Source organism: Cryptomeria japonica, chromosome 2 (genome assembly GCF_030272615.1).
Source record: "Cryptomeria japonica chromosome 2, Sugi_1.0, whole genome shotgun sequence".
In the NCBI taxonomy this organism is placed as follows: domain Eukaryota; kingdom Viridiplantae; phylum Streptophyta; class Pinopsida; order Cupressales; family Cupressaceae; genus Cryptomeria; species Cryptomeria japonica.
In genome coordinates, this window is record NC_081406.1 from 162,307,508 (window position 1) to 162,325,380 (window position 17,873).

The 17,873-nt window shown below is 35.4% G+C and overlaps 1 protein-coding gene across 2 annotated transcripts; it reads left to right on the forward strand.

Moving 5' to 3' along the window:
• Positions 1–327: 327 nt before the first annotated feature.
• On the forward strand, positions 328–15,222 carry LOC131042589 (glycerophosphodiester phosphodiesterase GDPDL6). Of its 2 annotated transcripts, none has more exons than XM_057975901.2 (9): positions 328–1,222; positions 10,028–10,324; positions 10,855–10,964; positions 11,343–11,847; positions 12,030–12,071; positions 12,219–12,512; positions 12,787–12,926; positions 13,122–13,605; positions 14,637–15,222. In XM_057975901.2, exons 1-9 carry the CDS (start codon positions 1,090–1,092, stop codon positions 14,924–14,926), a joined length of 2,295 nt encoding a protein of 764 aa, XP_057831884.2. In that variant the 5' UTR covers positions 328–1,089; the 3' UTR covers positions 14,927–15,222. The 2 variants fall into 2 exon arrangements, with proteins under 2 accessions (XP_057831884.2, XP_057831885.2); XM_057975902.2 differs by having other exon boundaries at positions 12,222–12,512.
• The last annotated feature ends 2,651 nt before the right edge of the window (positions 15,223–17,873 follow it).

The following is a 17,873-nucleotide window of genomic DNA, read 5'->3' on the forward strand; positions in this document are numbered from 1 at the left end:
AAAATAATTTTGATAAAGCCATCTTCTCGATCTCTAAATGTTTAGAGATAAAAATACGTTATTACCTCGTTAATACAAATCTGTGTTCCGAAACCAAATCATGGTGGCCGGTAAAATGGTGGTCGGCAGTTCGAATCTGACAATGACATTTTTTAATATTTTTGCACATAGCATGCCAGCTGTTTAAGGAAGACAGTATGAATCCACCCTGAAGAACTAAGTGAAAGGAAAGTTTCAACTCATGCTTCTTGTTTCAATCAACCCAGATTTGCAGTGTTTATTTTATGGAATATATGCTGGCTGGAGCGTGAGATCACCTGCTAGGTGGCTGTAGCTTTCGTCACCATTCAAATTGCCCCTAAATCATATAATAAAAATGTGAACATGAGAAAACAAAGGTCGCTACGTCCCACTTTTGGAGACCAGTGATGGAAGAATTCAAGAAAAAAATGGTGATGAAAACGATATACGGTTCAAAACGCGGGACGCACAATGCCTATGAGAAATCATCGCTCTATGCGCGTTGACATTGTCCTAAACGATGTAAAATATGATCTGGGCACAACATTTCAAATTCCAGGTGCTTGAAAATTCCGGTTGGGTTCATTAAAAACGAAAAATCCAGATGCTTAACAACTGGAAAAGTCCAGAAGAGCGGGACCCACTCCTACGTATCTCCTCCACATGGTACATGCAAAGCACAGGTGATTTCAGACACAGGACAGGCCCAATGAATTTCTCTTGCATTTGGGTATATTAAAAGAGATGAGGCTTCACTGCAGGCCGGTAAAGACGGCCGGCCAGGCTGGCCACGCGTCTCAACGGGACCCGCCATTGTTTGCTGACGTGACCCTTGATCAGGCATGGAGGGTCTTCACAAGAACGTCCCTAATTCTGTCGACGTGGATACTCCTCGATCTTCCCGCACCAGTTGACCTTAAAGGCTAGGAATGCTCGAGGCTCTATATATCGGAACCCCTCATTCTCTGATACTTGGGATTCTTCCTACTGTACATTTATCCAGAGTCTATATACACAGATATATAAAGTTATAGGTACATCTTGCCATTCTGTGCTGTTTTGCAGTGTATGCCATCAGGGAAGATGGCGGTAAAGGGTCGGCTTCTGCAATTTGTTTTTGTTCATGTATCTGTAGTTCTTTGCCTTTGGTCAATGCAGGGGACTTATGCTCAGGGGAACAGTTCTTGGCAAACTCTTAGCGGTTAGTTGGTGCTCTGCTTTTTTTCTTCCTTGAATTGATCAACAGTGAGATTCATTGCTTTTTCAGTGTTTTGAATTTCAGTCACATCCACTTGAAGAACTGCTGATATGTTTGTCTCTCTGAGTTTAATTCAGTATTTTGCCCACACCCAGTTTACGAATTGCCATTATATTGCATTACAGCTTGGGATTCTTCGGCGTTTTCCTAAAAATAGTTCACTATTTTCGTTCACCTCCAAATTAATAACTGTCATTATGCCTGTCGCGAGAGTTGATCATTACGGCATTTGACACTTAATTGATATGGGTTTTTATGGGTTGTAAATAAATTCGTATTTCGGATCACACCCATATCAATAAATGTCATTATGTTTGTTCGTTCGTTTTTCCACCCAACCAAACTGCTGTAATTTAATGATTCGGTATTTTCTTTTCCGTTTTTTATTTATTTTTAAATACGTCAGTATCTTCAGTCACACCTACATCCAGAACTGCTGTATACTTGTGCCTCTTGACAATTTTGCATGACAGTCTGATGCAATTGGATGTTTATTCCCTTTTTATTTGGAAGTAATTCAGTATTTTTTCAAACTCACATCAAGAACTGCCATTATATTTGCCCCTTTGGCGGTTAAGCATAAAATCCTGCTTTCCTTTTAGAAAAAAAATCAGTATTTTCAATGGTGCCTACATGAATAACTACTATAAGATTTATCACTTGGACATTTCAGCATAGCTGCTGGCTGTATATGACGATTCAGGGTGTTTTTCTGAAATAATTCAGTATTTTTAATTGCACCCACTTCAAGAACTGCTATCATATTTATCCCTCTGACAATTTAGCATAACAGCCTGCTGTTATCGGGTTATTCTCTTTGTTTTTTCTATTCACATTTGTTATTTTAAATCAAACTCATTTCAAAAACTGCCATATATTTGACCCTTGACAGTTTAGCATTGCAGCCTACTGCATTTGTTAATTAGCACTGACTCGTATCAAATTTAGTACATGCTACAATTATTATCTTTCCTTTTAGGCTTAAGACTTCTGCTGGTGTCCGTGTTCCACCCAACCGACTAGCTTATGCTGAATTATTCCTTATGTCCAAGGGGATTCATTATCCATATTGACTTTTAGCTATGGTTGATACCGATTTTCCCCTGCTGATTATGAGGAACTCGGTACCGCATGAATGAGTTAAATTCAATTCATTCTTGAGCTGTTTACACTTACAGCCTCCCAACAGCAGTGGTTTGGTTTGAGTGTGTTCCTAGCCTATACGGTGTATAAGATCAATGATACCATTTTAAAAACTTTCAACCCCATACCAGACTCCAATTTATTTTTGTTAGTCTACAGTTTCAGTGGGTTAAATGACCCTATAGAACTAGTGTCTTTAATGCACATTTTGTTGTCAATTTGAGGTAATCTCAAATTCCCTCCATGTTAGAGATTTATCCAACAAGATTAGTAGAAGATCAATTTGAGTAATCGAAGATAAAATGTTTAGTTCAACTGCACTTTCTTATCACTAGAGGGCTCTATGAGAGATTTTCACGGTTCTTTCTAATACTGCACAAGGGTTTTCTTTAGTCCTTTTGGAATTTTGAGATTCGTTCTTCATTGAAAATAAGATAGTTGATTAGGATTTCACCTTCATTTTGCCTTTGTTTTTTTGTTTTGAAAAAAGGTGAAAAGAAAGATCTATTTATTCATAAGAAAACTAGTAAAAAGAATCATTATCTTAGAGGCCTCCTAATTCCCAACCGGAAGAAGCATGAATCTGGGTTCAAAGGAAACCAAGTAGCCTGAAACAGGACAGTTTTGGCCCTCATATTTATAAGTTATAACCATATCAAAATTTAACTTATAGTAGCCAGCAGAATTATCATCAACAAATTGTCTAACAAGCTATTTGAGTCGAGGAATCTTCTATATAAAAAACATACATATAATTCATAATTCAATGCAGATCAGCCTCTGCTCCTACAAGTTAAGCTTATAACAATACTCTGCCCCTGTTAATTAAACGAATGCCTTGTTTTTTGTAGTTCATGCTTAAGACTGGAAACAGGACCAAGAGTGCAGAAAACCAATGCAGAAGAATCATTCTCAGGTTATACCAGAAGTATATAGGGCAGGGTTTCTTTTATTTATATGTATAACAAACACATACTACAGACAAACTATTAAACTGTCCAAAAGAACAATCACACAGAACCACGATAATATCTCCAATATGCCCATTTTCCTTTGTCCATAGATTGCTTGATCTCCACCAAGTTAAAAAAACTCTGCCTGTAAGAAGCCCCCCTGAAACATCTATTTAAAAAAATCCTGAAATAGAAACTAAGCGCCCCAAAATAAACCCACAGCAGCCACTGCTATGGGTCATTACTAAAACAAAATTCAGCAAAATCTAAATAAAGGAATTGCCGGGAGAGCAGAGGACCCCACCATAAAGGGGATGGTTTCATCATCCTCCCCACGTTTAAAAACTGTCTGAACCACCTAGTTCTGAAGAACCAACGTACATTGCTAATAATACAAAGGTTCAAACATTTGAGTAGTCTTGTCTTTGAAAGTATTCTTTTGGGATACTGTGGCACAATTTGAGTCACCATTAACACTTCCACACGCTATTTTTCCTCAGGTCAGGAGTCCAGTGCTGATTCCACCATTAAGTTGTGCAATTAAAACTACCCAGTCTCTTATTTTAGAGCCAATAGAATAATCATTGCCGCTATCACCAATAAAGCTGAAATCCTTCCCCTTGTCCCAATCATACTTTGTATCATTTCTCTTGGACTGAGTTAGGCAGTCACCTTTGACTAAACTCTTGATCACATTCTTGGAAGATCTTCGCCTGGGCTCCTGCAACTCACTATCCCTTATAATCCAATGAGAGTGGAGATCACAGTTGACTGAAATTTCAACACCAGTCCCTGGAGGTGCACATCTGTAATCTTGTTAGTTGAACCTCGCTGCAGCTTCACATCTATTTTTTGGTTGTACTTCATCCTTCAAATCATTTATCTTTTTTGCTTCCTAACTTGCCTCCAACTTGCTTCTTGGCTAACTTACAGAAACAAATTCTCTTCAAACTTGAATATAGCTTCTTCTAGAAGAGACAAAGCTGCCACTTCAAATCCTCCTTCCTCTTTTCTCAGTTTTAAGAGATGTCTCCTTCATGTTGTACCTCATAAGTGTTCTCCCAAGGTCAACCATGATGGATTTCCAATTGTATTGTTTAAGTCTTTCCAATAGCAAATGACACATCCATTGGTACCACATAACATAACACTTCATCCACAAAAGGATCAATCTTGAAAGCAACAAGATAAGATTTGTCCAAAAGTACACTATGTTCCTTCTTCAACCACAAAATCTAAGATTTGTCCAATCGATTTTGGAACACAAACAAGCTGCAATTTGCTAACTATTTCTATATTTGCTAGATTTTCAGTATATCCACCATCTAAAATCACCTTGCACACCTTTGTCCTTACCCTTGCATTTTGTTTAGAAGATGTTCTTTCTCCAATAAACTTCAAGGGCCTCCTTTTCCCCAGATATCAAGGTTCTTCATAACATTGCATCCTCTCCTATCTCTACTTAAACCTTATTTATGAAAGGTTCCATTTCTTCTTTTGCCACCATTATCCTTTTGGTGTCTGGACGATAGCCTATGGCCTTACGGGTTTCATTGCAAATAGAACATGTCAAAGGCTTCCAAAAAACTCCAACGGAATGCACTGTTCCTGCTCTCATGCTCGATTAAAAATAGTACTTCATGCTCAAGATTAAAAATAGTACCAGAAATGCAAAAAAAAATTGCGGAAGAATCATACACAGGCTATGCCAAAACTATGTATGGTAAGGTTTATTTATTGTCAAAAACAAATAGAGATAATGAGTGCACACTGTAGAAGAACTTTTGAATAATCCAAAAGAACAATCATGCTAGCTTCAATACTTCTGTTTTCCATTGTCTGTAGGTCTTTACATCACTTGCCTCTAAAAAAGGCCCCCAAAACACCTATTTAAAAAAAAAATCTTCGCAAACAAAGACTGTGTCTCCCAAATTAAACCCACAACAGCCACCTCTACAGGCCATTACCAAAAAAGAATTTAACAAAATCTAAATAAAGGGACTAATGGGAGAGCCGAGGACACCACCTTAAAGAGAAAGGTTACATCATATTTGAACAAGGGGAATTCGGGGCTTGCCCCTCTCAAAAAAAACTGCATCAAAGAATTAAAAATAGGAAATTATTAGTAATAGAACCCATTGGGTGAAGTCCAAAAGTAAAATCCCCTTCCCGCTTCATGTTTATCTCCACCATTTACTTTTCCCCAACATCCTATAACAACCACAGGTCCTCATGATGAACTTATTTAGTGCATGGATTGGTGATCATCTAATATAAAGATTTGGGAAGGTGTAAACAGCATGTGACCGTAACTGCATGTCATATATGCAATTGTGTAATTGCTCAACAAATTCACCATGTCCAATTTAAATTCCTCTAAATCTGTAAGGGCAGCAGTTGATACTGAAATGCATCTCCTTGCAGGTAACTTTAACAAATGTAATTTCATTTTGATGTTGTAAAACAGTAAAACCAATTCCTTCAGGTTGTCAATTAAAGTCTTGAGAACAAAAATTATCCTGGTTAATTTCAACTCTTAAAGAGTATCGAATCTCATCCTCGTAGTGATTGTAGGATTCAGAATGGCATTGAGTGGATTAACATGTTCTCAAATAGAAAGCAAGTCCTACCAGTTTTAACTGCTTACGAATGCAATTGCTTCTATTTCACTGATTTGCATGCAAAGACCTGAAGATCTATCTCTGGTTAAATTGGGAAATGACCAAGGCATTCATTAAGACAGAAGATTGGCTGTCATTGCCCATAGGGTTGGAGGGAAAAAAGACAGAGACAAAAGAGTTCTATTTCCCACAATACTCTTCAAAGTCCTTCTCTAAGCCAGAGGTCTCCATCCAATTTTTTCCTTTGCCATGTTTGTTGTAAGAGGAATGATAGAGTGTCATGCCCCACAATTACAGTTGACCTAACATCGAACAAGATCTTATTAACAATTGGGAAATTGTCTTACAACAAGTAAGACTTCAAAATTTCCTCTCAATCGTTAATCATAGTGGTAGCAACTGTCCACGTCTCTGTGAAATAGGAATTATTATAGACTAGTAATCAATTAGTTTTCCCCTCCCTTATTGACAGTGATCCCACCTAATAAGTTATGATAAGCGATTAATTAGAATTAAGAATGGTGATTAGAGGGAAGCAGTTTAATGAAGTGGAACAAAAACATCTCAGACCAAGGATTAGTTATGAAAGGACAACAGTTAACAACAAGGAGGCACCTCTTCTACAACAGTCACCACCGTAGGAAGAGGCATAACCTTTCACCATTTAAGGGGGAGTATATAGGAACAACTCAGTATCAAGTGATGGGCATCAAGCAAGATCAACCAGCACTCAAGCCAATACATATTACAAACTCATATATTAACACACGTGCATATATATAGGAGGTAACATTCCTTCTTACAATTCCTGGAAATCTTAGAGAGATTTTAGCCTTCAATAGGAAAGAGGAATGCTAACAAGAAACAAAAACAAGAACAGTTTACAGATAAAAGGAAAGATCACAATTCCTCCAGATGCTAACATATACAGAAGAGGGCACTATACCAATTGGAACAGAAAGGCAGGGAAGCAAGTGACTTCCCAGGACACCCATTACTCAAAAGCACTTAGATGATATATATCCTTAATCTTAACTAGAAAATGCTAAAGAGAGCTAATTTGACCAGAAATTTCCCAAATATAGTGGTCACTAAGATAGCAATCCTGAGTGAGAACAATCAGAGGAGCCACACCCCTTGGCAATGAGCATTCCATCACCTACCAGCCGATCACATTTCAGCAGTCTATGGTGACGCAAATAGGAGGATATACAATTGATAGCAGTAGATGCAGGTAAAGCGAATAAAATAGGTGAAACAATTGGTATGAAGTAACAACAATGAAATCCATTGAGGGAACGATATCCCACATTCAAAACCTTTAGGCTTTGAAATAAATCCAAAACTTTTTTGACTAGACAGGCATAAGACCACTACTATTCCTTTTGAATTATTTCTTATCATCATAAATAATGTTTGAAGGCTTGCTCTAAGTCTGAGTTCAAGAATATTATCAAGAATGCCCCTTAATTCACATGCCACTTTCAATGTGATGTCTTTAGGCATGTAACTTGCAAATTTGTCTTGGAACTTCGTAAAGAGTCTGAATATATGTTTGTTTTTAAGGCTAGCATAGGAAGATTTAGGGTGTCTATAAAGAGATCCCCTCATCCCCATTATTAGTGGTTCACAGAGATCCCAAGGGAAACAAAAAAATGAGCTTTCATTAGAATCCTTACTGATTCCTACTTTACTGGAAGCCCCAGGTTTTCCACTAGAGATGCCATCAATGTGATTTTTACTACTTAACCCTCCGGAAGGTGCTATCTCATGTTACACCTTTTCTTCCTAGCAAAACCATTATTAGAGTTGCATGATCACCTTCTGAAAAAGGTAACAACTAAATTAAAAAGTGAATTCCTCGCGGAAGGCTCTAGTTTGGTCTGTTTTGTGTGGTTCAGATCCACAATCATAGTCTTATATGCACCCACATTTTTTACTCCAGCTGGTATCGTACAAAGTCCTTAAAAAGTGAAATCCTTACTGAAAGGCTCAACTTTGGTCTTTTGTTGTGGACTCATTTTCACAAATTTTTGGTTCTGAGCTCAGGGTTTATTCAATCAACAATTATTAGGTTTTGGCTCCTATTCAACTAATTTCTTTTCTGTGTGTTGGATGCTATCATGACTAAACTTACACCAGATTACGATGCCAATCCTTTCTGACACAGTTTCTACTTTCTAGTAAAGCTCGCTAGTAGACATTAAAACTTTTTGAGAAACTTGTGAAATCCATGAACAGAGAAAAGAAGTGGCCATGGATATGGACATTTTAATTCAAACAGTATCAAATCATTTGGTGAATTAACATTGAAAAAATCCATCTGCAACCAGTGGATTCTAAAAGTGATGAAGGTATACAGAAGTTTGACTAGATTGAACGTCAACTAGCAAGGATTTTCACGTTTTGTCATCGTAAAGTACATGGAAACAGAGAATAAGAGACACCGATATTACTGCAAAATTGAAACTGTCGAAACCCCGGTTGTTGAATTCCCAGCCGTGTGCACCTGTGTAGAATCCCTTGACGTTGCCTGCAAAGAATAATCAATGGGGATTGAAGAGGTGATATTTTGATTTATTGCATCTCATACAATAGGGATTGTATGTAGCATCAACAGTTTGCACAAACATGGTTGTACACCTGAAATTGCTGTGGAATTGGAATCCTCTCTAATTGCACCGTTATGTAATACCAAATTTGCTTTTCATATTCGAATAGAAGTATGTAGCAAATTACAGAAATTTTCTTAAAACAGACAAAATCAGGACACACCGCTGCTGTCACACGATTTTTAAAAACAACCACCGAGGGAGCTTTATCATACATATATCTATGAATATCATTCTAGAATAATTTTTTCCTGTTTTTTTTTGCTAATATTGATATTACTCTTGATACAAACATGTTTCCGGGCTTATCAGGACAGGAAGCTCTAACTTGTCGTAGCTGTCTTGGAGTTGTTTAATTGAGGCTTATCAATCAATTTTTGTCTATACTTTGTGAGCAGTTGAGACCTTGTTTACTCTTTCATTTTCTTTGATCTCCTCAGATTATTTTGGGATCCGATTCCATCCAATAACCTTAATTCTCAACTTTGCTCATTCTCTATGTTGATCTTCAATATTCTCTTCACGTTTTCCTTCTCATTCTTGATTATTTATTCTACCTGAAGCCGAAAAACTTATTCATTTTGAGATATCTGAAACTAAAATACCACCTTAACAGAAGAGTAACTTCTGTTGTACCCTGAAGATGTGTCAGAGATTATGCAAGACACATTTATGCTTTTCCTACACTCAGATCATTTTGGTGTCGACTATGCATATGTACATAGATGTTTGCATGGATAGATAATTCTAGGCACGTTTCCTCATTTTCCTGAACTGGGAGAACTTTGGTGCCAACTCTGGGTGCTTATATAGATGTTTTTATACATAACTTGATTCTGAGTTTGGAATCACTAATTCTGTAATTCATAGAATGCTTCAAATCTTTCATGGTTCTGTGCACATTAGAGGACATCATTTTCAGATTTTAGCTCTTAACTGTTAGAAAGAATAACAATTAGGGTTTCTGGTGGCAAGGGTATTACCTACCCTGCTGGAATATATCCATGTGTAACAACACATTTATCCATAGTCTTCAAATTAACTCCAATTTGTGAGAGCAAGTACAATTGTTAGATTTCCAAAAGCGTCTTGATTTGTTGGCTGATTTATTATTCAGACTAATGTTGTACTTCCATCTGCAATACCAGAGCATATGCTATTTTTTCATTTGATAACGCATTCCCACCGATTTTTTAAATGAAGCTGGTATGAACCTAGGCCTTTTGGTGCAATTTTATTTTCATTGAACAATTTGTTCTACCTTCTAGCATTTTTCATTTTCCAATAAAAGTCAAGTCTAAAACTAGTGATGAGTGTTCTTATAACAACGAAAATTCTATTGCTTTTTCTCTGAAATTTGCATTGATGTTGGAAAGCACTAGTCTTAAATTATTGAGTTTTTCATTTCTCTTTGTGCAGGCAAAGCACCACTGGTCATAGCTCATGGTGGACTATCTGGACTTTTTCCTGACCAAACTCTTCCTGCATATCAAATTGCAATTAGTACCAGCTTATCCAATGCTGTAATGTTCTGTGATTTGCAATTAACAAAAGATGCACAAGGCATATGCCGAACAGATATAAATTTGGAAAATACAACAACTATAAGTTCCTTTTTCCCAAATCAGAGTAGTACATATCTTGTCAATGGCCAAAAAATCACTGGATATTTTGCTATTGACCACACAGCAGATGTGCTCCTAAACAATATTACAGGTGAGTTAAAAAAGATGAGTAAGGGATCATTCTACTATGGTTGCATATTATACACTTCTTTCTATGTTTGCAAACAGAAGTTTGCTTATTGCCAGATGTCGGACCATCTCATTTCTCATTTTGAACAGATTGAATTTGTACTAATATTCATGGAAAGGCCTGGTTCTTTATATTTTTTCTTAATATTTCTGGCGTTCCTAGAGAATAAATATCTCAGTACTCTACACTTCTGTAGGGGATCTATAGTCTGTCGTAAAATTACTTGATATATCAATCCATTTTTCGTTACACTTCAATTCTCCTGTTATGAACATGAGGTAAAGCCAGAAACAAGCTTCACCTACAACTGAGAAAAGTATATTTAGAAACAGTAAGGCTAAATAATTATGTGTAAGTAGTCTTAAAAAGACAACATTACTATTGTGGAAAGCTAAATTCTGTTCTTGCCTAATAGGCTAGTTTTATTTTGAAAATGCATGGTTTCATTCCTGTTTGGGTTGTTAAAGGATGGTTCTTGCCTTTCTTTTCAGCAATCCAGGCAATCTCATCACGTCCTACCGTCTTCGATGGATCTTTTCTACTGCTTCCACCAGATGCCATGGCTGCAATTAATGTTTCTTCAATTTGGTTGAATGTACAGGTGAATCCTGTGGGCTTCAGTCTAGTAGATGTTAATAAATTTATATCGCACATGTTCTATATTCAGATATTATTATTTTTGCGTTGGTTTTTCATTATGTCTAAATATTTTTAATGGTAATACTCAAGCCATTGCTTCTTGGAAGACTCTTTCTCATGAATATCATTGTTCTGTGACACTTTCACTCACATACACTTGGTTGAAAATTACAAGGCATGGTGAACCGCAAACCACACATTTTCATTTCCTTAGTATATGGTAATATTCCAAAATGGATAACCAGCTTTGACAGATAAAAGTGATTATTTGTATTAATATGTGAGCACTGAAGTCCTTATCAGTGTGTTTTGGATTCTTATTTGTTCATATTCATGGCAGTATTCAAAATTTTATGATGAGCACAATCTGAGCATGCCATCATATGTGCGGAGTTTATCAAGAAATATGATATTGGATTACGTATCTTCAACTGAGGTTGGGTTTTTGAGAGCCGTAGCAGCAAATTTTAGAAGAAGCAAAACGAAGTTGATACTCAGATTCCTGGATAAAGAAGATACTGACCCTTCAATAAATCAAACCTATGGTTCCATCTTAACAAATTTAACATTTGTGAAGACATTCGCTGCTGGAATCCTCGTTCCAAAGAGCTTTATTTGGCCACTTGGTACAGATGGATATTTACAAGCTCCTACAAGTCTTGTTAAAGATGCACACACTTCTGGGCTGGAAATTTTTGCAGCTGACTTTGGTAGTGATGAATATGGCCTGAGCCACAATTATAGCTATGATCCAGTAAAAGAGTATCTACAGTTTGTGGACAACAAGAATTTCGCTGTTGATGGCATTCTAACCGACTTCCCTGTAACGGCATCAGAGGCGATAGGTATAGTGTCTTTCTACTTTTATGCTTTATCCAATCCATGCCTGAAAGCTTTTTCTGCTGTCTTTAAGGCCCCAGCCCTGTGACAGATAAGTGTATGTGTTTGGATGTATTTACTTGGTTAACTTATGCTTATATTGGAGCCATGAACTCAAGTAGATTTATCTGAATTGATGCCAATGCAGCTTGCTATGCTCACAATAATGTCAGTAGACCCTCAAGAACAGGTACAAAATTAACCTCTTATCTAGCATAATTTATTTTTATTAATTCCATCTATTATTCTAGACTTCCAACTTTCTTCTGCAAGTTTTAGAGAACTTGAAGACTCTTTATAGTAGCCAATAACTCTATTTATGCTCAACATGTGGCAGCAGGAAACCCATTAATCATTTCCCACAATGGAGCAAGTGGCGATTATGTAGGTTCAACTGATATTGCCTATCAGGCTGCCATAAGAGATGGAGCTGACTACATTGACTGCTCTGTCCAAATAACAAAAGATGGCGTTCCTTTCTGCAGGGAGTCACCAGACCTTATGGTTGGGACAGCTGTTTTATCAAATTCAGCATATTATCCATCTCTTCTCAAAAGCATACCAGACATCCAGAGCGATAAAGGCATCTTTACATTTGATATCACATGGGGCGATATTCAAGGCTTGCAAAGTAAATCTTACCTCTATCCATGCTGAGTGAATCAATCCAAATGGGATGATAATCTGAATTTCTGAAATTGTTGAGAGGCTCAACTTTCCTTTCTACTTTAATATTAACAACACAATAATCATAAGTATGCTAGTTGTATAACCCAGAATGTGTAAGGAATATCTAAACCACAGAAGTTTATGTATATGATTTCTTGCATAAATATTTTTCAATTTGTTTGAGTTTTAGGGGCAACTGATGTAATATTGTAATATTAACTCATTTTGCAATGCAGAAAACATTTACAGCCCATTTGAGGAGAATTATCAGCTTGTAAGAAATCCTGCAGAGGCTAGCATGGGGAGTTACATGAACTTGACTGCTTTTCTCCAATTTGCGAAGGAAGCCAACATTAGTGTCCTTATCAACATAGAGGTATTGTCATTCAAGATAATAGATGTGATCAAAGACACTATTGAAACTATTTGTTGACAGAAGTTAGAATTTAGCATTGAAGTGTACTTAACATGTTTCAGGCGTAGACCAAAAGGTCATGTTTGTACTGTACAAGTATTTAATATTTTTAGCTATACAATGTCATGACTGGAATGCTTCCTGTGCCTTTTGCAGAATGCACGAGCTATAATATCAAGTAGTAACCTTGACATCACAAATGCCACTCTGTCTGCGTTAAAGATTTCTGGCTATGATAATAAAACTGATAGGATTATGATACAGTCTGATGACAGTGCAGTGCTCCTTCAATTCAAGCAAAAAACAAAATTTAAGCTTATTTATAAAGTTGATGAAAGCAATGTCATTATCTCTGATTCATCCATCAAGGAGATCAAAACACTTGCTGACTCTGTGACAATATTCAGGGGTGTCATATTTCCCTCTGCTAGTAGTTTCTTTCTGTCAAATGCCACGGATGTTGTCAGACGAATGCACAGTCAAAACCTATCAGTTTTTGTGCATTTTCTGAGAAATGAATTCCCTGCTTTAGCCTTCGATTATTTTGAAGATCCAACAATGGAAATCAGCTCCTTTGTGGAAGTTGCCAAAGTAGATGGGCTTATCACTGACTTCCCAGCAACTGCATCAGCATATTTGAGTAAGTCATTTTGCTTGATGTACTTTTTTTCTTCAATTTTGTTTCTAATGGTAACACTATCCCAGGTGCTAAAACATATGTTGTATTTCTCTTACTGATATGAATTAGGAACACCCGGTTTTTTGGATTGTGAAATGGTATATTAATCTGTTCTGATAATCTTATATTTATGGTGTAGAATTTATGTCACTGATTTCCTGATTCCTAATTATTTTAGAAAACAAGAATGGTATGTGTTATATTAATCTGTTCTGATCATCTTATATTTATTATGCAAAATTTGTGTCACTGATTTCTTGATTCCTAATTATTCCAGAATGCAAGTATGGTGCTAACTGCTATCCAACAAGTTTTAAGTTCATTTAACCGTTTTCAAGTTTAATCCTTTTTTATAGAATAGGATGGAGTAGAAATGGTCATATTTACATCCTCCAGATACATTATAGAATCTTTGGGAGGGAGGCTTTAGACACTCTCTCAAAGGAGGGAGAGCGGTATCCATGTATGGGTAACGGAGGGAGGGCTTTGCTTGGTTAGAATTTTTAGAATGACAGAAAATGAAGGCTTATCCTGTAACCTGTTGTTTGCAAACAGGAGAATGTACCATTCCACCAATTAAGTCATTTATTCCTAATTATAGTAAATAATAAAATGTTAAAAAAATCTTGGACTGTTGAACTGTTGTTAGTTAAGGAAAAACCTCTCATTAGCTGCTTGGGTCAGCTTAAATTTTTCAGAAGTTGCAGCTTTTAGATTTGTTAATATCTTTGTTAATTATAAATAGTTCAGCTTCAAATCACAATAATAGGCACTTCAATTGAGCTGAACATAATCGGCACATGCTTTCTAATTGAAAAATGCAGCCCTCCAGTTACTGTACTTTTTGACTACGGTTTTTCTTCGGTCCTATAGACCATTTTCACCACTGCTGGACATTAATATCTAAACTAAATTGCAACTTATCTAAGCAACTTAGCAGATATATACATGATCTATTTGTACATGATACCATGTGTATGTGTTGATTGCAGAAAATGCTTGTCGTCAAAGTCGGACAACAATTGACTATGCCATGCAAATTGTTGATCCTGGATCTCTTCTAACTCTTGCTCCAGCTCCAGCTCAAGCACCAGCTCCGGCTCTTGGAGAAGTGATGGAACCTCCATTGCCATCACTGAAAGTTAGTCCTGCCTCTGAGCCATCTACGGAACCACTGTCCCCCACTTCACCGACCAAATCTGGCAGTGTTTCTCTTACCAGGCACTCTATGTTTGTATCTCTTCTAATAGGCCTCTTCATATTATTCTTTGCTTCTTATTAAGAAGGATATTGTACCATTTTTTTGAGGAAGATTCTTCTGCACCATTTTTGTATATCACGATTTTATAAGTGCCAGATATTATTTTGGCCAAGTAGCATCCTATGCTATCAGTTTTCTTTTTTTATTAATTCATTTGTGATGTTTATCTTTCCTTATATAATTCACAGAAAGAGAATCATACCATACGGAAGATTTTAAGTGGAAGAACCCTCTTCCAATTGTTTTTCCAGTTTGACAGAATTGCGTGGTGTTAAATTAAATTTCAGAAATTAAATCTGATGTAATTTCTTTCTTCAGTTTGATACTAAAGAACAGACATCCGAGAGCTTATGCAATTGTTATGACTTAGATTGAGTTAAATAAAAGTATTGTACATGTTCATCAACTATAAGGTCAAAAAATTATTTAAAATAAAAAAGCATTTATTTTAATATAAAATACTGGGACAAAGTAAATTGCTAATTAATAAACCATCTATTTTACCCAACGGAAATTAAATCATATATTACCGATTTCATGTTATAAATATTTGATAATATAAAAATATATTAAGATATATTAATTAAGAAGTTTAAAAGGGGGTAATAAATCAGTCAATATAAACTAAATTTAAATTTAATTAAATGAGTTGAAATTTATACACTAAGATAAATAAATAGAAATGTGTTTTAAGCTTATTTAAAATTGGATTAATGTGAACTTTGACTTGTCAAGATGTCATGAGAGTAACTTATAAGCTTAGAATTGATATTGAATTTTAGAAACCTAAGATGATTAAACTCTTGGGAGGGGATCACATTTACAATTTGGTTTAGGTGGTAATTTTGTCTAATGTAAGTGTTTTTTATTTTATCTTTAATATCTTCACTAAAATTTTGCTTAGATGTATATTTTTGTCTAGAAAAGTGGAGTTACCATTTGGAAGCCTATTATATACAAAAGGAAGTATGAAACTTCCTTGATAAATCTTAAACCTTGAGGTTGATTTGCAATGCAAGTCAAAATTGCCTTTAATGATACAAATCAAAATAAAGAAGAGATAAGGAGGTTAATAAAATTTGGGAACCTAGGGGCCTTATGGATTAGTCTCAAAAAACATTTTTGAAATGACATTGGGTGAGAAAAGCTTGGAAAGATTCAATAAAGAGGTTGATGAAGATATGTAGACAAGGAAGTGGAAGATGAATTCAATAGTTCTTGAGGTGAGAAGGTTGAGTAAAAAGAGAGATTGGTAGATTTATAGTTGGGAGGCATGTCAAAAAGTTTGCATTTCCTCCATGACACAAACTTTCCTCCATGACTAGGCATACTTTTGTTGATAAGGAATTCACTTTGCTTTATTTTCTATTGGAAAGAGCTTTGCTAATTAGTTGGTTCCTAATCTATGTAAAAAAATGGAAAGGTTTTATAGATCTATTAGTTTTTTTGTGCTCTCTAGCCTAAGGAAGGGGGTTGCCATGGTTTCCTTCTCCCTTCTTGTATTGCAAGTGCCAAGGCTTGTAATGGTTAGTCGTTACTATATGTGTCTAAAATTTTATTGTAGGCGTTGAACAAAGTTAGAGGTGGGTTCCTCGTTCTTTATATGTGATGTATGACAAGAGTTTTGGTAAGGCTTGTTAGGATGTAGGGATGGTTGTTGGTTTAGGACTCTGTAAAGCTCTTTGGCTTCAAGATGTCCTAATATGCTAGGAATTTTTGTCTAGTCCATTATATGTTGATTTTGTGCTACTAAATTTTAGCATATAGTTGTTGGTTATAGTCATAGTGTTGTGAGTCCTTGTATTTTTGTCTTTGATCTATTTTTAGGTTGCACTGTTGTATCTAGTTTTCTCTTTCTAAAATGGTTCAAACCCTTTTCAAAATCATTTTCTATCCTTCATAAAAGAATTAAGAAGAGATAAATGTTAAAAAACAAACTATTGAATATGATCCTACTAAAACTAAAGAAAATTTATTGTAACACCAACTAAAATTTATGTATTCATGCACAAAAGAACTATTTATGTTTATCATTCTATAAGCATCATTGTTTAATATTTTACTCATAACTATTATTCTTCCTCACTTCCTACCAATAAGCATTGTTTGTTGTCATATCCCCTATTGGTGGTGCCAATTTTAATTTATTATGGGGTGGTCTACTAATCTATATGTAGATGGTGCTAGGTAACACCTTGATTTGATGACAGAATTACAACATAGTTGATATCATCTTTTTATGAATCATCAAGGCCCCACCTCAAAAGATATATTGCTATATAGGAATTATTATATAATAACAATTTTAATTTTAAACAACATATTTTAACAAAAAAAAAGTATTTAATTTAAATTATAAATTAAATATTAACAAACTTTATTCATTATTCTTACGTATTGATATTCCTATGATATAAGTATTGTAATAAATAAAGTTAAAAAAAAAATATCTAGATAAAAAGTTGAAAGGGGGGAAATAATGAGATGCATATTGGTTCATGCTTTGTTCATATGGTTTTCATGATTTTTCAATTTCATCTAAATAAAGAAAATGGTTATCTATAAGATGAAAGATAGAGAATAATATCAGCTTAATACAATAGTGTGTCACATGTCACCCTATAATCACTTTAAGATATTCTATCAAAGTGGGGCCAAAACTAAATAGAAATTGGCAACGAGTATCCAAATTTCACCATTATAGCTATTACTCTATTTTGATGAAGTTGTCTTTCAACCCTCTAGTCTCTAAGTACTTTTGCAAGGACTAATTTTCATCATATAGGAGATAAAAATCCTATTACTTATACCTCATTTATTCCAAATAATACATTTGAGGAACACAACTACATAAGGTAGGAAGGTTTATGGTAGATAGGGCCTATAAAACCCCATTGTGGATGGTATGGCATCTATTTTCTATAAAGGAATGGGTGGTAAGAAAATATTAATGATGACTTGATAAATT